Source organism: Mirounga leonina, unplaced genomic scaffold (assembly GCF_011800145.1).
Source record: "Mirounga leonina isolate KUSES-001 unplaced genomic scaffold, KU_Mleo_1.0 Mir_224, whole genome shotgun sequence".
Lineage (NCBI taxonomy): Eukaryota > Metazoa > Chordata > Mammalia > Carnivora > Phocidae > Mirounga > Mirounga leonina.
Window position 1 is genome coordinate 17565889 of NW_023270615.1, and position 19981 is coordinate 17585869.

General features: G+C 43.5%; 1 protein-coding gene across 5 annotated transcripts in view; it reads left to right on the forward strand.

Moving 5' to 3' along the window:
• AUH (AU RNA binding methylglutaconyl-CoA hydratase) overlaps nt 1–17205 on the forward strand; it is a 188423-nt gene extending 171218 nt beyond the window's left edge. For 2 of the 5 annotated variants that reach the window (XM_035029185.1, XM_035029188.1), the window contains 4 exons: nt 92–279; nt 3540–3590; nt 4736–4783; nt 9121–9729. In XM_035029185.1, coding sequence (XP_034885076.1) covers nt 92–279; nt 3540–3590; nt 4736–4783; nt 9121–9198 — 365 coding nt within the window. In that variant the 3' untranslated portion in view covers nt 9199–9729. Of the gene's footprint in view, nt 1–91; nt 280–3539; nt 3591–4735; nt 4784–9120; nt 9730–12407; nt 12818–14714 lie in introns of those variants that run through there. The other 3 variants (XM_035029187.1, XM_035029183.1, XM_035029184.1) reach the window with 3 other exon arrangements.
• The last annotated feature ends 2776 nt before the right edge of the window (nt 17206–19981 follow it).

The following is a 19981-nucleotide window of genomic DNA, read 5'->3' on the forward strand; positions in this document are numbered from 1 at the left end:
TTTATTTTATAAACTGAGAAGTGAAACGTTGAAATGTTAAAGACTGAAAGGTATGAAATCATTGCCTGCATCCCCCCCATTCTCTCTGCAGGGGGGACGCAGCGCCTGCCACGCGCTATCGGGATGTCCCTGGCCAAAGAGCTCATCTTCTCTGCACGCGTGCTTGATGGCCAAGAAGCCAAAGCTGTGGGCTTGATCAGCCATGTTCTAGAGCAGAACCAGGAGGGGGATGCTGCCTACCGCAAGGCCTTGGACCTAGCAAGAGAGTTTTTACCTCAGGTATTGCTAATTACATTTCCTTTTTTTTTCTGTTTAAATAACTTTATAGCAAATTGACAAGACAGTCATCTCACATGCCTGTGATGTGCTTGTCTTGTTTTCCAAGCAGAAAAGTACATGGTAGCCCTAACACCAGAAACAGTAAACTAGAGTAACAGGAAGGGCCTTCAGAATTAAAATTGAAGATCTGAGGATGATCTGAGGCTCATGCTGTACCTGGGCTTGATAATACATGATGCACACATTGGCACGTGTGACAGAGCTTCCTAGGAACTTACGTCATCAGCCATCCCACCCTTCTGACCTGAGCTGTGCACGTGGAGAGAAACAGCCATGGATGGGCTGTCACACTGAGTCACCCCCAAGCTGAAACCCACTAAAACGTGCGTCCTGGGGAGACCAGAGCCAATTACACCAGCATGGGCTCTCGTTGCCCCAGCTGGGTTTGAGATGACCTGCCTACACAGCAGTCGTTGTGTGTCTCCTTGTGTTCGTTAGAGGAGGAGGGAGAGAGAGAGAAAGGGAGAAGCAGGCTCCCTGGGAGCCCGATGCGGGACTCGATCCCAGGACCCTGAGATCATGACCTGAGCCGAAGGCAGACGCCTAACGACTGAGCCACCCAGGCGTCCTTCCTTGTGTTCGTTTTTATGGTAATATAGGCACTATTTTAACTCCTTTGTGCACAGTATTCTTCCCCACATTGAAACTTTCAAGTCTGGAATACACTGCATTTACTCACAAGTGACAGTTCTTATGAGTAATGTTAGCAATGGTGCATCATGGGGCCTGTTCCAGGGGTTTCTTGGTTCTCTCTTTTCCATGCATTTTCCAGATATTCCTTTCTTCTGAAATCACAGATGAGAAGACTTCCGCTATGCAAGTAATTAGTGATTTGTCTTTCTCCCTAGTGCAGTTTCAGGTTTTAGAACTCCCTCAACAGTACTGGAATCAGAGTTACTTCCTCTCGAACTCCGCTGTTTGATGCTAACAGGACTCGTAACCTGTTTGGGGGCTACAGATCCTTCTGGGAATCTCATGAAACTTCTCTGTAGAAAAGTGCATGTTCTCCACCTTTGTTCGGAGTTTGCATCCAGTTTCAGAAGGTGTTGTTAGAGTTTCCAGTGGCCAGACAAGGGCCCAGGTCCGTTGGGACTCACCTGTCCCCTGATTGCTGACAGGCGGGCCTCACCGTGGAGTTGGTTCCTGGAACCACACTGCCTGGTGTTGATACTTCAGTCCTGCTCACTTAGCTAGCTATATGCTCTTTTAGGACATGGCTCTTACATAATTTGTTCCCCATGTAAGTAACGCAGAGCCCCTACGCTCTGAATTGATGGAGAGAGCAAATAGAAAAGATGTTTAGTGTTTTAAGGAAAAACAAAGAGGCTCTCACTGAAACTTTGGTATTAATATTTCCCCAAAATATTAGAGTAATGTCTGCCTAAAGAGAAGTTAAAGGTACAGGTATTGGGAGAAGCAGTGGTTTAACTAAATATTGACTTCATGACTTCTTTGGCTTGCAACTCTAAGACCAGTGCAGGTCTGCGTTGAAATAAGAGGTGTGTTTAAGAAAAGTCGTGGTATCCTTCCAGTTCTGAGAACTACAGCCTCTCCTGGTCTTTGGACTGGAGTGCTCAGTTCCCTGCTGCAAGCTGCATCCCTGGGCACATCTGTGCCTCGTCGATCTTTCTCCTGTGGCCCTCAGTGCCCACACCTCCCTACCTGCGGCCTGACAGCTGGCGGCACTCCACCGCGGCGCAAGCCAGGGCTGCCCCTACTGCCCGTCCCTTTTGTCTGGACGACCTGCCTCTGAGAGCATTAACCCCTAAACTTTTCCCCCAGGGCAAGGGAGATCCTGGTTGGTTCAGAAGATGTGTGACTGTACAATATGCCGGAGTTTCAGAGCAAACTTCGAGGGGCGGTCATCTTTATTTCTAGTTTCTGTCGCTGAATGATTACTCTTCCAGATATTAGAAAGCTCCTGTAAAATTAGCATTTCCATCTGATTTCTGTATTGGATGTTACTTCCATTTTCTTGTTCGAGAAAAAAATGTTGGTCCAGAAGAAGAGGTGTTGGTTTTGTATTTTGAAAGAGGCCGGCTAAATAAGCATTGCAGCTCCTAGCATTTCCATTTTCCTATTTTACCCATTTTGTAAGCCTTGCTGCCCAGTGCAGCCCAGGCATCCCTCAGGAGCGGGTCTGAGACCCGCTACATTTTCACGAGGGGCTGGGGATTTGTGCGCACATGCAAGCTGGACAGGCACCTTGTCTGGGTCAGCTGGTGGGTACAAGGGAATAGAGAAGACTCTCCCTGAGAGGAGCACTCTGTTTAAAAAACAAACAAAACAGATGATGATCTTGAAAACATGGTTCTAGTATATGCCCCACACCTACAGATCACATTTCGAGAATTCTAACAAAGATACTGTCTGAGCCTCGAAAACCTGTGGCCTCTGAAAAACATTTTTAATAAGTATCTGAATTAGGAAGAGAATTGAGATGGGTTAAAGTTGATAACTGAAGCCCCTGTATGGGAAAAATGGCATTTTTCATGCCATCAGGCATTTATTCATTCATTTATTGGCGTCCTAGAGCCTATTTTGCATTTTAATGCAAAAGACACTTGAAAAGATACCGTTGAATTCTAACTCATGACCCATAAACAGTTTTTAGGAATCTAAAATGTGATCAAGCAGCTAAATTCTATCTGGAGCATTGTGGTTTTCAAAGACGACAAAAGTCATGTTCTCCTCCCAGAGGACACCCAGTTCTTTCCTCTGTGACCCTCACAAATCCTAAAGGACTTCTCTGGGCTCTAGGCTCTTGTGTGGTGTGGGAGCCCTGGCTGGAGGGCACGTCTTCACCCATACATCCTCACTGTGCTTCGTTCCGGAAGCCCACGGAGGACAGGCGCAGAGCTGGTGTTGCCTCCTCGCCAGCCCGGGCTCCTGCCCGGCCGCTCGTGGGTGTGGTATCGCACCAAGCACAGCATCTCCTCTTCCCTGCTTCACTTCTGGGGAGATGTGCTGGGGAATGGTCAGCCGTCTCCTGGGCACGCAGCCCCGGTGACGTGCAAGCACGCAGAGTGGCCAGGGCAGTAGACCTTGCGCGGCCTTGGGAAATTTCCCATTAACTGTCCTCTAGCTTTTGTTGCTTCTTTGCCATGGTTCCAGCAATGGGGATTTCTGAATCTTACTGAGCTGTATAACATAATTTGCATAAATAGTAATTAAAATCTATTTCTCTAATTGAATTTTAGGGACCCGTTGCAATGAGAGTGGCAAAATTAGCCATTAATCAAGGGATGGAGGTGAGTGCCTTAATATTTGAGTTTGTTGTTGGAGGAGGTAGTGGTTTTAAATCTAATTTATTTTTTAATGTTCTAAAATCCAGCTGTTCCAATGCTACTATTACCACAAGTTACTGGGGGTTGTTTGTTTGTTTTTTGTGTTTTGTTTTTAGCTGCATTATTGATTTCATTCTGCTTAGGCTGTTGTTGATTCAGTATCTTAATCAGAGAACTCAGGAATTTCACTGATGTCCTGCAGCTTATGACATGCTCACTGTTTTTGCCATTCAACTAATAGATTTATTGGCTAGTAGTTCATAGAAAGCCAAAAGAAGAGGTCATTCTGTGTATTCTCAACACCAGCTTTGCATTATTAAAGAACATTCGGAGGAGAACTTCCGGCTCAAAGCTGAGCCAAGCTCTCTCCACCTTTAACTGCTCAACGTGCTTTGTGCAGGGAGCCCGCATGAACAAGGCGAGTCTTTAGAGTGTCCTGGGGTTCCCCTGAGGAGCTGTCTTCTAAGGAGGGGAAGCCCCGGGCCAGGAGAGAAGTAGGCAGGGCAAGGGAGCAATACACACGCCTGTGTACGCTGGGCTGTCATGACCCCAGTTGTGTTCTTGTTAAATTAGGGAATTTTGAAGAAAGATACTTCTTCCATGCAGACTCAGAGGCCACCATATCTTCATGGGCTTCACAGCAATAAAAAGAGGTTGAATTTGTTAGCAACAAACACAGTTTTAAAAATTTACGAAGTAGTTAAATGGTTTTTAAAAATTCTAACATAATTGTAACAATTCTAACAGCAAATGCCTTATGTGATCCATACTACGTGCCAGGCCATATATAGGGGCCTTATAAAGGCTTCACCTAGATTATCCCCATTTGATAGATAATACAGTTAGCCTCTCATTCGGATGTGCCTCTCTGAGGTACAGAGAGCATAACTAACTTAGCCAGGCTTCCACAGCTCCCACGTCGTGGAGGCAGAATTTGAACCCAGGCAGCCTGGTTCCAGACTTCTCATGCTGGTCATACTTCCGATTTGCTGTATTACATCAAAGGATTCTGTGCTTTTGGAGAAGGGTTACTAGTTTGAATTTATATTGAGTGTTCCATATTTTAAAAAGTAATTTCAGCTGAAATTTAATTATGTTTTTATCCTCAGGTTGATTTAGTAACAGGATTAGCCATAGAAGAAGCTTGTTATGCTCAGGTATGTAATGCAACTACAAATTCAGCAAGGATGCCTCTTACAAATCGCGTTTACCTTCTGTATAAGTCAAATGAATTATATATCTCTGAGCAAGATTACACTCATACCTCTTCTAAAATCATACAAATGGGTTGAAATTAGCTGTTTTTGCTATTTGACTATTACCAATTCTTATTACTGATTCTGTTCCATATACTAATGTCTCTTGTCTACATAATTTAAAAAACTCTTTATTAAGTTAGTACCACTCATGCTGTATCTGTCTGTCTGGCTCATGTTGTATTTATGGGTGTCGATTTAAACCCTCACTCCAGTGTAGACGGGTGAGAGGAGGGCAGTGCGGTGAATGTGGGCCTGCTGGGGAACATCAGTATTTGAGACTCACTGGTTCTGAGCCTTCCCTCCTGCCCACTGAAAGTTCCCTAATTCAGTGTGTACAGTTTTCTGTTTTGTACACAAATTAGTAGGACTTTGTATAGAGGAGTAAATCTCCCTTTTTTCTTTCCTTCCTTGTTTTCTAAAAGACGTAACTTCATTTAGGGCATCCAATGTAGCAAAAGAATTTTGTTCTACCTTTTGTGAGAATTGAAAACTACTTCAGCTCCCATTAAAGCATGGCAGTGTCATGAATTAGGAGGGACAGCTAGAGTGTTCCTCTGTGCCTGGTCTGTATGTATGAATTGCCACCTGTCGTTGATGAGCACATGCCATGAATGAAGTAAATTACACACTTCTTACAAATGGACAGCCTTAGAGTCCAAAGAAAAATTTAAAAAGTATGTTTGGCCATAATCATATCTTATGAAATGTGAAGGAACAGTAATCATAAGAAGCATTTTGTCAGACCACAATGGAATTAAACTAGAAATCATAACAGAAAGATAGCTGGGAAATCCCATCTATTAATGGTGGGATTAATCTTTCTAATGCAGGTTAAACAACACATGAATCAAAGAAGTCTTAATAGGAATCAAATATTTTGAATTAAATCAAAATGAAAATACAACTACCAAAATTTGTAGGAATTTATTGAAAGCGCTGCTTAGAGAGAATAGCATTTTAGCATTAGATGCATATATGAGAGAAGAAAGATCTGAAATCCGTAGTAAGTTTCCACTTCAGGAAAGTAGAAAAAGGAGAGCAAATAGAACTCAAAGTCAGCAGAAGAAAAGGAAAAATAAGCTTTAGGCAGAAACCAATGAAATTGGAAATAGAAAAACACAAGGAAAAAGTCAACAAAACAAAACAAAAAAAATGGCTCTTTGTAAAGATCTATGGAGTTGACAGACTTCAAGGCAGGCTAACCATGGAAAAGTGAAGATAAAAATCACCAGTATCAGAAATGCAAGAAAGGCCATCCCTAATGATCCCATGTCCGGAGAATGATAAACGGTTACTGTGAACAACTCTGCCTACAGATTTGATAACCTAGGTGGAATGGACCAATTCCTTGGAAGATACAACATACCAAAACTCATACAAGGACAAATAGATAATCTGAATAACCCTATGTTTGTTAAAGAAATTAAATCAATAATTAATAAACTTCCAAAATAGGAAGCACCAGGCCCAGACGGGTTCTCTGGTGAATTCCACCAAACATTTAAGGAAGAAATCATGTCAATTTTTAGTGATCTTTTCCAGAAAATAGAAGCAGAAGGAACCCTTCCTAACTCATTCTGTGTCGGTAGTATCCTGATACCAAAACCCAACATTATAAAAAAGGAAAACCACAGACCATTATCTGTCATAAATTAGTAGATGTAAAAATTCTCAGCAAAATATTAGCAAGTCAAATCCAACAATGTATAAAAAGAATGTTTAAAAACAATTTCAGATTGATTTGTATAAAATGTATGTATACAATGTATAAAAAGAACCAAATGGATTTTTTTGTAGATATGCAAGCCAGGTTTGACACTCAGAAAGCACTGCAATCCATCACACCAACAGGTTAAACCGGAAAATCAGATGATCATATCAATAGATCCAAAAAAAGCATTTGACAAAATCCAACACCCATTCATAAGAAAAACTCAGCAAATTATGATGGGAGATTCCTTACCCGATAGGAACTTCTATAAAAGAACCTACAGCTAGCATACTTAATGGCCAAGAACAGGGCAAGGACATCCTCTCTCACTTCTCCTTTTCAACATCTACTAGAAATTTTAGCTAATATGATAAGACAAGAAAAAGAGAGAAAGATATACAGATTGGGAAGGAAGAAATAGAACTTTATAGAAGATGTAATTGTCCATGTAGAAAATCTCAAAGAATCAAGAACAAAACAACACTAAGAAGTAGTTAGAGCAAGGTTGCATGATACAAGGTTAATAAACAAAAGTCAGTTGCTTCCCTATATGCCAGCAATGAAGAATTGGAATTTGAGATTAAAAGCATAACATGATTTTCATTAGTACAAAAAATACAAATGCTTAGTGGAGAGAAACTACAAAACTGTTGAAAGAAATCGAGATCTAAGTAAATGGACAGATATACCATGTTCATGGATAGTAAGACTCAGTATTACTAAGAAGTTACTTCTTCTCAATTTTATTTAGAGAGTCAGTACAATCCCAGTAAAAATCTCAGCATGTTACTTGATCTGTGTCGACAAACCAATTCTGAAGTTCATATAGAAAGTCCAAAGACTTAGATTAGCCAGTCCAGCTACGCAGAAGAATAAAGTTGGAGGACTGACACTACCCAACTCCAATACTTACTGTAAAGCTACAGTCATCAAGACAGTGTGGAGTTGACGAAGGAACAGACTGTTGGGTCAGTGGAACAGAATAGGGAGCCCAGAAGTAGATTCGTGTAAAATAGTCATATAAGTAGACTCATAGAAAATAAAATGGCCTTTGACAAAGGAGCAAAGGCAATTTGGTGGAGAAAAGATAGTCTTCAAAACAAGTAGTACTGAAGCATCTGGGCATTTGGCGACAAAAAAGTGACCTTAGACACTGACATTACACCCTTCACAAAAATTAACTCAAACTGGGCCATAGACCTAATGTAAAATGAAAACCTCTGAAACATCTGGAAGATCACATAGAAAATGTAGGTGTTGTTGGGTTTGGCAATGACTTCTTTAAGATGTAACACCAAAAGTATAATCTATGAAAGAAAAAAAGTGATGTTTCACTTCATTAAAATTAACAACTTCTACTCTGCGAAAGACATTGCGAAGAGGATGAAAAGAGAAGCCATAGGCGGGGAACGGGTCTTTGCAGTACACAACTGATGAAGGACTTGTATCTAAAACAGACAAGGGACTTTGAAAACTCAATAATAAGAAAACAACCCATTAAAAAGTGGGTGGAAGATTTGAACAGACGCCTCACCAAAGTAGATACACAGATGGCAAGTAAGCATAGAAAAAGATGCTCCACATCATACGTCATTAAGAACTGCAAATACAAACAAGATACCAATTTGCCCATTTCCTACAAAGCTAAGCATAATCTCAGCACATGATCCAGCAATTGTACCTCTATGTGTTTACCCAAGTGTGTTGAAAACATATCTACACAAAAGTCTGCACATGGTGTTTTAGCACCTTAGTTCATAACTGCCAAACTTTGAAGCAACCAAGATGTATAGATGAATGGATAAACTAAGGCACATCCATACAGTGGAGTGTTATTCGGCGACAAAAGGAAATGAGCCATCCTGCCACAAAAAGGCATGAAAGAACCTCAGGTGCATACTACTAAGTGAAGGATTTCCATCTAAGAAGGCTATGTACTGTAGGATTCCAACTATATGACATTCTGGAAAAGGCAGTAAGGGACAGGGATGAGTAGATGGGACATAAAGGATGCTTAGAGCAGGGAAGCTATTCTGTGGGATACTGTAGTGATGGATAACATGGCATTATGCATTTGTCAAAATCCATGATATATACAACATAGTGAGCCCTGCGTGAACTATATAGGCTTTAGTTAATAATAATGTATCAGTATTGGTTCATCAGTTGTAACAAATGTACTTCATTGATGCAAGATGTTAATAACAGGGGAACCTTGGGGTTTTGAGGGTATCTGTGGGAACTCTGAACTTTCTGCTCCATTTTTTGTAAACCTAAAATTGTCTAAAAAATAAAGTCTGTTGGCTTTTTAAAGTACATTTGAAATGGGGGGAAGTGTATTTGGAATTAGAATGTAAATTTGGTCACATAATTAGAATTGTTCAAATGATGAGTAGATTTCAAAATTTTAGATGGCCTTCGAGTTAGTTTTTGTTGTTTTTTTTTTTTTTTACATAAAGCTTGTTAAACTTTTGTAGTTGTTTTTACTTTTTGGTATAGGTAACGTAATGTTTTGTTTCTCTAGACTATTCCAACAAAAGACAGGCTTGAAGGTCTTCTTGCTTTTAAAGAGAAAAGGTCCCCTCGCTATAAAGGAGAATAGAAGACACAGAAATCTTTCAAATGCCAGTGTAATAAATGTACCTCTGGAAGTATCTTTCAGACCCATATATGCCTCAGCACCTGGAATCCCAGTGACCAAAGTGAAGAGCAAGTTCTCTGCATAGTGAATTAAGCATCTGGAGTGGACCCATCTGTGTACTTTGTTCAAATGTGCATCTTGTCATATTCATTCAGATTTATAAAGCTAGTAGTGTATACTGTCAAAAACAGATTCAAAACTAGGTACACGTTTTTAAATATTTCCTGCATATGAGGCTTTCTGTTCTTAATTTTTTAATGTGAATAATTTATATATTACACATCCTAGGAAATAATATTGATTGTATGGCTACTGTGCTGCATTACGAAATAAAATTATTTCTCTATGCCAAAAATGTGAAGTTATACCAAATAAAGTTTCTAAGGGATTATACAATACATCCACCCATACATACATCTCAAACTGAAAAAGGAATTGATAGATTCTCTGAGCGAAAATTACCAAATATAAATAAAACTGGTGAAAAGAAAACTTGGAAATTTTTCTCTTACCCCATTCTCTTGAACCGAATAAATCGTTGATGTTGGATTTTAGAAGAAGCCATCTTTGCATGCTGATTCTGTTAGGTGACCTCTGTAGTCTTAGGATACAGTGTGGATGGGGGGAAATGAGCCCGCTCAGACTGGGGCCCGCAGCCTCGGGAGGCCAACAGGAGGCCTAGAGCGGGTGTACCTGTAAGATCGCCCAGCACGTGGCCTGGCTGTTGGTCTAACTCCTGAAGAAGCTGGTGCTGCCAGTGTTGGGCTGTCGAAATGGCTTGGGGTCATGGATTCGAAGTGAGGTGCAGCCTGCTCTGCTTCCTGCCCCCAGCGTTTGCACCTGGTTTCGGTAAGGAACTGAGGTGGACACAGCCCCCCTGTCTCCCTCTCCTAACCCCGGGCCAGGCAAAGTGACTAGAAACGGAGGGGCTCGGGGGCACGTCTGAGTTGATAGCCTCGCCCGGGGAGGGGACAGATAGGAAGTATGCGGGACTTAGCTGTGGGATTCAGTGTGCAGCGTGGAGAGATCTTTACAGGTCTCCGAACAGATTCAGGCTAGCTTTATTTTGTATTTCGTCAGACCAGACTGCCTTCTGAGGCTGTGTCCAGGGCTGAGTCTCTCAGCTCTGGGGAAGCCCCGCTTTTCTGGGACCTGCACCTCCTTATTTGTGGACTGTGGGGGTGCCCACTGCCCTCCGAACAGCACAGCTGTGCTTTGTTGGAGGGAAGTGACATTCGGCATGGGGATGACTGCCTGTTCCGTGCATTCCCACACTCAGCACTGCAGCTTCCTTGCTCTTGGAAAGCACATAGACTTTGAATTTTTAAAAATCACCGAAACTTTTTTTTTTTTTTTTACTTTGAGGAAATTGAGCTCTCAATCTCAGTTTGAAACCCCTTGGAAGAGGCAAGCTTGGAGTCGCCGTCTGCTGATGCCCACCATGCCGGGGGCGGTCATTGTCATCACCTGCGAGGCAGATCCTACAGACTTATGGCCAAGGCCCAGCTGAGTGGCTTCCTGGGGAAGGGGCTCACTAAAGCCCACGTTCATCTGCTGATTCCATCTTGGGGAGGTGCATGCTTTGTCTTCTGATAAACTTGTGCCATTCATTTCATGCAGGATGATTGATTTGCAAATAAAGTGCTGGCCCTTGTCTTCATAGTCCTTTAAAGATTTCAGGGCCATCTTTTCTGCCTGCGACACATTCAAATGCCACTTCCTTTTCACTGCACGGGAAATAATTATGTTAATGGGGAAAATACTAAGGGTGTGCTGGATGACTTGTCTCTCCTCATGGACGCATAGTCTGTTGCTGATGGAGTATCACTGAATGTCCTGCAAGTTCTGATTAAGTCACTGGAGCGTATCCGAAAGCAAAGACATCTTCCCGTTGTGACTTCAGAGATTACGGACCTCTGTATTAGAGCAAGGGGCAAGTGTGCAGACATCTCCCTTTCCCAGGGTCTTTCCTTTGGCAGAGCGGCCTTGCTGGGCGTGGTCCTGATGCTGGGCCCCGGGTCGGGTGGCTCTTTGGGGAGAGGACTGCCCGCATGGCTGAGCAGCTGTTCGTGTCGCCCTCCAGCACACTCTGCATTCGAGCGTCCTTACACCGGAGTCATGGCCAGCTGATGCAAGCTGGCAACACGGTGGCGATCCCCACGCATCCCGATTACATTGCAGAAGACCCGGAGGGAGGACGCTTAACCAAGCACAGTTCCAGTTCAGGGGAAAAGCATTTCACATCATCTCAGAGCAGGTGATCCCCCGGCCCGCAGTATGGGAGTGCCAGTTAATTTATCACTTCTCTCTCAAAGAAGAAGAGGCCAAGTCACAGAAACTCTGGGATGAGTAGGGCTGTGATAGCGGCCCAAAGAAGACTCAGGTTTTCTTGACTCATTTCTGTGATTTAAAAGGTCATTTCAAGTTACGTTGTGTTCATTAAAAAATAGATGGTTTTCCTTAGCCCTTTCCCCTCCCCCCACCTTCTAGCTGTCAAAAACAGCTTGTCCCTGAGTGTCACTTTCCTGGCCACGCCTTGAAGAGAACTCTCTGTAGGTGGACTGGAACAGTGAGGTGTCACTCGGCGGATGACGTGCTCAACAGCAAATGCTTGTGTTTGGTGCGGGCTTGTCCCTGGCTGGCCTGGCCATTGACCCTTTCCCTCACTTGACCACAACTCTCCTGGTCCTCTAACCGCTCTGATCTGGGGTCCAAAAATCCTGGCAGACAGATGGTCTTTAATATTTAATCATGCTGCTATTTCTTCGTCTACCCACCAAGTTAAATATTAACATCTGTGTCAGCATTATTGGGCCTTATCAAAACAGCAATGAAATTGTTTTTTTACATTAAAGAATAATTGTACATTTGTCACAAAAGAAGAAATACAGAATTTTGCAGTTACTGGGTTATCTTTTCGCAAAATGAGAGCCACTTTTCTTCATAGGTGACACAGGCTGCAGGTTGTGTTTGGGGGTGCTTGGGGTGTTAGGGATTGAACCCTCTGCTCAAAATACCTGTGGGTCTGAGGTGCTCAACACCCGCAGTCTCCAATAACATCTTTTGGACTTTCAGAGTCCTTCTCGTGGGGAGCCTCCCAGAATCTAGCCGCCCCTTAGAGGGTTGGCTCCCAATGCTCAAGCCCTTGGTGTGCGGCCTTTGTTTTTCAGATGAATTCTGAAGGCAGTGTGAGAGCAGGGCGCCTGACGGGGAGAATTGAGGACGCCGAGGACAGCCCAAGACACGTACCTCGGGTGGTCGGGGCCAGCCCTCGTGGTCCCCATCCACGCAGCGCGAGCCTCGGGATGTAAGGTAGGAGGACGGCCGTCCTCAGTGAGCTGACTCTTCCCTGGGGGCAGCAGACTGAGCTCAGAGCCACCAGCGTGTCGGTCCCTCTATAAAGTACAGAAAACACTGTATTCTGAGTCTGTTTCGGTTCAAGGGGACATGGACAAGATCCCAGAAGATACAAATATGGATAAGAGAACTTGGGCACCATATGCGAGGCCCCGGACTCTCCAGCTGTTTCCACGTGCTGTTGTGTGGAGTCTTGGGAGCACCCAAGGGGAGAGGCGCTGGTGACTCCGGGGGCAGAATCGGGAGCACAGAGTGGTGGCAGGGGGGCAGCGGGGCCGGGAGCTGTCCCTGGGGCCGCTGACCTGGCCGTACCGGTCAGCCCACAAACAGCTGGCGTGTGCATGCGTGTGTGTGTGCGTGCACAAGCCTCTGCCCTGGTTGGTTCAGTGGTTTTCTCATGACTTGGGGGATACCGGAAGTGTGCATATCAAACGGTCTGAGGACAGCAGGCTGTCTGCCAGCTCCGTGCTGCGTCCACATCCAGTACCCGGAGACCTTAGGGAATGGGGTTCTCAGCTGATAGGCTAAGAAACTGGAAGGCTGGATTGGTGGCAGGCGTTCTGTTCGGAGCCCCCGAGGTTTCATCACTGCACCATTTTGGACCCCAGATGGTATTGGGGTACATGGGGCCAGCCTTGGCCGCTGTGAGCGATGCATCACCTCCCCCTAACCAGCTACTGAGTGTGAGTTTGAGGTCTCAGACCCCGTGGGGGTCAAGAGCACCCTGTACTTTGGGGACAGTGTCGTGAGCGTCTTGCTCTCTTCTGCACTGGTCAGACTCACCCAGTGTCTTGCATTGAGTTCCAATTTGGTCAGAGGTTCACTCTGCTTTTCTGGATAGCACACGGGAGCTCTTTGACCAAATTTCTTCTGAAATCAGTGGTGAGACCAACCTCAGGCAGAGCATCTCATGCCTCTGAGCCTGTTTGTTCATCTGTGAAAGAATCCGGTTGCTGCTCCTGATCAGTTGCAAAGACAGATTGGACGAGTCTGTGCAGAAGGGCTTTGTGGGCAGAACTGTCTTCCACAGATGTGGTGGTGTTTTGTTTGCTTCATTTTTCAGAAGAGACGGGCTGGGACAGGGAAGGGGGTTCAGGAGTGCGTGTAGAAACCTGGCTTTCACCCAGGGAAAGAGAAGTGGGGGAGGGCGGGTCGCTAGCTGTCTTAAGTTAGAACTGCAGTGTGGTACTGGGGCCTCGCAGGCCGCCACAGGCCAGGGCAGCCACGCCTTCCCCGGCCCCAGTAACTCTTCCCCGGGCTGTTCTGCGCTGTCCACACGCTGACCTGAGGACCGTCGTCAGTGGGGGAAGCTGCGGAGGCCCGCCCAGGTCCAGCCGCGGAGGCCGAAGCAGAAGGTGGGCAGTCGGGGCAGGGCCGTGGGCAGGCAAGGTGGGGCAGAGGACAGCTCTCTAACTCAGCCGTGCTCTGTCCCCAGAGTCCCCCAGATGGTGCCTCTTCCGCTCTGACGTGGGCCGAGATGTGAGATACACGGCTGCCGGGATTGCTCACCGGTGGGCCGGGTCAGAAGAGGCACAGAAAACAGTACCCGCCTAAGGCGGACCTGAGGTTGAGAACCACTCTGTCCCTCGAGCAGTAGATCCTGTAGCATTTCAGGAAAAGGGATCATCCTGCCCAAATGCCCTGTTCACAGTGCCAGTTTTGAGGGCTGGGGAGGGACAGATCCCTGAGAAAGGCAGCCCCTCTCTCGTGCCCTGTTGGCTCTCCCCTGGCTGGCACAGAGGAGGTGCTGGGGGGCTCTGGCCAAGGCTGTGAGCCTGTGTGGCCTGCCCAGGAGCAGGGCAGGCTCCCCGCACGGCCATGGCCCCCACCTCACTGCCTAGGCGTGGCCCAGAAGCCCCCCGTGTGCAGGTTCATCAAACACGGTGAACCCATTTCACAGAGTGGGATCGAACACTGCCGATGAGGGAAATAGTGGCATCACCGTGGCATCCGGTGACGGCCCGGGGCTGGACTCCTGTCGCGGTAATGCCTACTGGCAGAGGGTTCGGAGGAATTTGAAGATGGGCAAGTGCCCTCTCCTGACCTTTTAAAAAATAGTCAGATCACTTTCACTTCCAGCCTCTGAGCTGAGCTGAATGAAACCTTTGTGTCCTTTACAGAAAGTGAAGAGCGGGTTGGCCAGAGAAGTTCAAACTCCTCACAGCGTCTCTTGGGTTGAGTCATCGTTCTTTTGAGTTGTCTATTAACACTTTCTGGAAACACACACTTTTCATGAAGCTCAGAACTTGCTCACAAGTGGCCCTAATTGGAGCGCTTTAAAAAATACAAGAAATGTGTGACGTGCCGTACATGACAGGAAGTGTCAGCCCCCAGCTGACCTGGTGGAAAGGTACGCGGATGGCTGGACAGCTGTGGCGGGTGTAGTGGTCGGCGGCTCTCTTAGATGCTGGCACGCACCAGGAAAAGGCACTTTTTCTCCCTCTGGTCCTTGTGGGCGTGAGATTGTCAAACCACTCTCCTCAAAAGACCAACGGTTTGATCCCGTTCCATCTCTTGTGCTGTACTCCCGAGTTCAGGGAGAGTGTGATCTCTCACCGGGCTGTGCGTATGTGAACGTGTTTGCATGTGTAGATAGGAAAATTTGTGTTGAATTTCCCATCAAACTCAACAGAACTGACAGTTTGAATTGTATCCGGTGTCCCCCAGGGATGAGCTAGTGTTGGAAAGTGAACATGAGGAGGAGTGTCCTGGTGAAGGGAGCCAGGGAAAGGAGCTAAGTCCTGGCCTGCGACAGGTCCTCCTTCTCTTGCCCCATGACCTCCAGCAGATGCAGAATAGAGGCTACATGTATAAGAAAAAGACCTCATCTTGTCTGTCACACGTGAGAACAGTTCCCCAATCCTGCTGGCACTTGGAAGAGTTGTGTTTAGGATGCATTTTGGGGGCTCGATTTCATAACGTTTGAATGGATTCTGGGTTTAGAGCCCCAGCGTCAGATTTGAAGAAAAAGACACCTTTGTGATTTTTGTGCATTTTTTCATCTTATTTTTTTTTAAATACGTAATTTACATACCATAGTAGTCACCCTTTAAACTGTACAGTTCAGTGGTCTTAGTGTATTCACAGAGTTGTACAGCCCTGACCACTATTTAATTCTCGAATATTTTCATCAGCCCCAAAAGAAGCCCCGTACTCACGAGCAGTCTCTCCCACTTGCTCTTCCTGCCAACCTCTAGCGACCACTTATCTACTGTCCGTCTCTGGATTTGCCTATTTTACACATTTCGTATAAATAGGTTTATATGATATGTAACATTTTATGTCTGGCTTTCTTCATTCACTGTAATGTTTTCAGTGTTCATCCATGTGTAGTATGTATCTGTACTTCATCCTTTTTATGGCTGAAAATGCTCCATTGTATGTACACACCACCTTATGTTTATTCAGTCATTAGTTGGCGAACTCTTACGTTGTGTCCACTTTGGGGCTATTATAAATGATGCTGCTATGAACATGCATGTACAGTATTTGTGTGGATATATATTACCATTTCTCTTAGGTGTTTACTCAGAAGTGGAATTACTGGGTTATACGACCACTTTATGTTTAACTTTTCAAGGATCTGCAAAAGTGGTTTCCAAAGCAGCTGTACCATATTACAACCCCATCAGCAACATACGAAGTTCTAATTTCTCGGCACCCTCACCAACACTTGTCACTGGCTTGTATTTTGATTACAACCATCCAGTAGGTGTGAAGTGGCACCTCATTGTGCTTTTGATTTGCATTGTCTTAATGACTAATGATGATGAAGATCTTCACATGTGCTTGTCAGCCATTTGTAGATCTTTTTTTGGGAAAATATCTGTTCAGACCCTTTGCCCATTTCTAATTGGGTTGCCATTTTATTATTGAGTTGTAACTGTTCCTTATATATTGGGGATACAAGTCATTCTGGATACAAGTATCTTATTGGATGTGTGATTTATAAATCTTTTCTCCTGTGGGTTGTCTTTTCACTTCCTTGATGGTGTCCCTTGAAGCACTAAAGTTTGAGATTTTGATGAAGTTAAGTTTATTTTTTCCTTTGTTGATTGTGCTTTTGGTGTCATATCTAAGAAACCATTGCCTAACCCAAAGTGGTAAAGATGTGTTTTTGTCTAAGTATTTTATAGTTTTAGCTTTTACATTTAGATTTTTTATCTATTTTGGTTAATTTTTGTGTGTGGTGTGAGGTAGGATCCAACTTCTTCCTTTTGCATGTTGATATCCAGTTGTCCCAGCACTGTTTATTGAAAAGACTGTTCTTTCTTCTCTTGTATTTTCTTGGTAACCTTGTCAAAAAGGTTAATTTCTAAACTCTTCATTCTACTCCATTGTCTATCCTTATGCCAACATCTGCTGATTCGAGAATGCGGTGGTTATTTTTTATTCTACTGATACGTTATTACCTTAATTGACTTTCAGATATTAGACCAACCTTGCATTCCTGGGATAAATTGCTTGGTCATGATGTACACTCCTTTTTGCTGGATGTGGCTTGCTAATATTATATTCAGGATTTATGGGTTTATGTTTAGAAGGAATATTAATGTGTAGTTTTCTTTCTTATGATGTCTTTCTTTCTTTGGGGTATCAGGATAATACTGGTTTCATAGAATGATTTAGGAAGTGTTCCCTTCTTTTTTAAAAAAAAAGAGTTTGTGTAGGATTGGTGTTAATTCTATTATCATCATTTGGTAAAATTTATCAGTGAGACCATCTGGACCCGGGCTTTTCTGTGTTGGAAATGCTTTGATTATGAATTCACCCTCTTATTTTACCTCTATACAGATATTCTTTTTTTTTTTTTTTTTAAAGATTTTATTTATTTATTTGAGAGAGAGAGAATGAGAGACAGAGAGCACAAGAGGGAAGAGGGCAGAGGGGGAAGCAGACCCCCGCTGAGCAGGAAGCCCGATGTGGGACTTGATCCCGGGACTCCAGGATCATGACCTGAGCCAAAGGCAGTCGCTTAACCAACTGAGCCACCCAGGCGCCCTCTCTATACAGATATTCTATTTCTTTTTGAGTCAGCTTCAATACTTTGCTTCTTTTTAGGAATTGTAAATTTCATCTGGGTTATGTAATTTCACATACAGGTGTTCACAGTCCTTATTTCTATAAGGTCAGTAGTAGTTTTCCCTTCTTTCATTCCTGATTTTAGTATTTCAGGCTTCTCTCTTTTTTTTCATTGCCCATCCAGCTAGGTTTGCCTGTTGCTTTTCAGAGTCAACTTTTCATTTTGTTGTTGTTTTTTTTTCTCTATTATTTTTCTGTCCTCTTTTTCATTTATTTCTATTCTAAGCTTTATTATTTCCTTCCCTCTACTTACTTTGGCTGTAGTTTGCTCTTATTTTTCTAATTTCTCAAGGTAGAATGTTAGGTTATTTGATGTGAGATCTTTTTAATATGGGCATTTACAACTATACATCTCTCTCTAAGCATGCTTTATTTGCATCCGTAAGTTTTTATATGTTTGTGGAAAAGAGTTAACATAACAGGTCAAACTACTATCCTTGGGAAGGGCTGACTGCAAGATTGGCCCCTGGCCTTCATTTGGAAACTTAGATTTGGGGAAGTTCCCACCATTTCCAGAACTGATAAGAGTTATGCCTGCACTGTACAAACAATATGGTTTATGGTTTCCTTTTTGGAGTATGGAATTTGGATATCTATCAAGCAGAGTGTGCCTGCATGTCTAGCCCCCGCAGAAACCCTGGGCTCTGAGTCTCCAGTGAGGTGTTGACAACACTTCACACATCTGGTTATACTTTGTTGCTGGAGGAATTAAACTCGTCCTGTGTGCCTCCACTGGGAGAGGACCTTTGGAAGCTTGCAACTGGTCTCCCCTGATACTCACCCCTACACCTTTTCCTTTGTTGCTTTTGCTTGGTATCCTTTTGATTGTATAATATGTCATAACCATGAATAGACTGTATGCTAAGTGCTATGAGGCTTCCTAGTAAATCACCAACCTAAAGGTGGTTTGGGGACCCTAACACATGTGGTTTTGTTTTCATTCATCTCAAAGTATTTTTAAATTTCTCTTGTGTTTTTTTCCTATGTCCTTTTGGTCTTTTAGGACTGTGTTCCTTAATTTACATATACTTGTGAATATCCCAAATTTCCTTATATTAGCAATTTCAAATTTAATTACATTGTGGTTGGCAAATGTACTTCAGTCTCATCATTGTATAATTTCAATCCTTGGCAAATTTTAATGAGACTTTGTGATCTAAAATATGATCTATCCTGGAGAAATCCCATGTGCATATGAGAGGAATGTGTATTCTCCTGTTGCTGGGTGGAGTGTTCTATTAAGTCTGGTTCATTTGTAGTCCTGTTTCATTCTTTTTTTTTTTTTTCTTTGAAGATTTTATTTATTAGAGAGAATAAGCAGGGGGAGGCACAGAGGGAGAGGAAGAATCAGACTTCCCACTGAGCAGGGAGCCCGATGCGGGACTGACCTGAGCCGAAGGCAGATGCTGAACCAACTGAGTCACCCAGGCACCCTTCATTCTTTTATTTTTTTTTTTATCTTAATTTTTTTTTAAGATTTTTATTTATCCATTTGAGGGAGAGAGAGTGAGTGAGAGAGAGAACACAAGCAGGGAAGGGGTGGGGGAGGAGCAGAGGGAGAAGCAGACTTCCTGCTGAGCAGAAGCCTGATGTGGGGCATGATCCCAGGACTCAGGACCACGACCTGAGCCAAAGGTAGACACTTAACTGACTGAGCCACCCAGGCGCCCTTGTTTCATTCTTTTATTTCCTTGTTGGTCTTCTACTTGTTCTATTCATTATTTAAAGTGAGATAGTGAAGCCTGCAACCACTGTTGTTGAATTGTCTATTTCTCCCTTCAGTTCTGTCAGGTTTTGCTTCATGTATTTTGAGACTCTGTTGTTATGCATATGTATTCATTATTATTATGTCTTCTTGATGGATTAATCCTTTTAGCATTATAAAATGTGCTTCTTTGTCCATAGTAGCTGTTATTTTTTTTGAAGTGACATATATATTTAATCATTTCACATTATAATATAAACTTACAATTAGTGTTGGCACCACCAACAGTAAATTTGGTCATCTGTCTTCTGATGTACATGTAGCTGTTATTATCTTAAAGTCTGTTTTGTCTGATATTAGTATAGCCATTCCAGTTCTCTTAGTTACTTTTTGACGATATATTTTGTCTATCCTTTTGCTTTCAACCTATTTACATCTTTGAATCTAAAGTGTATTTCTTGTAGACAGCATAAAGTTGGATCATATCTTTTAATTAGTTCTGCCCATTCTGCCTTTTGATTAGTGTTGGACCATTTACATTTAATGTAATTATTGATAAGGTAAGATTTACATCTGCCACTTTGCTATTTGTTTTCTACA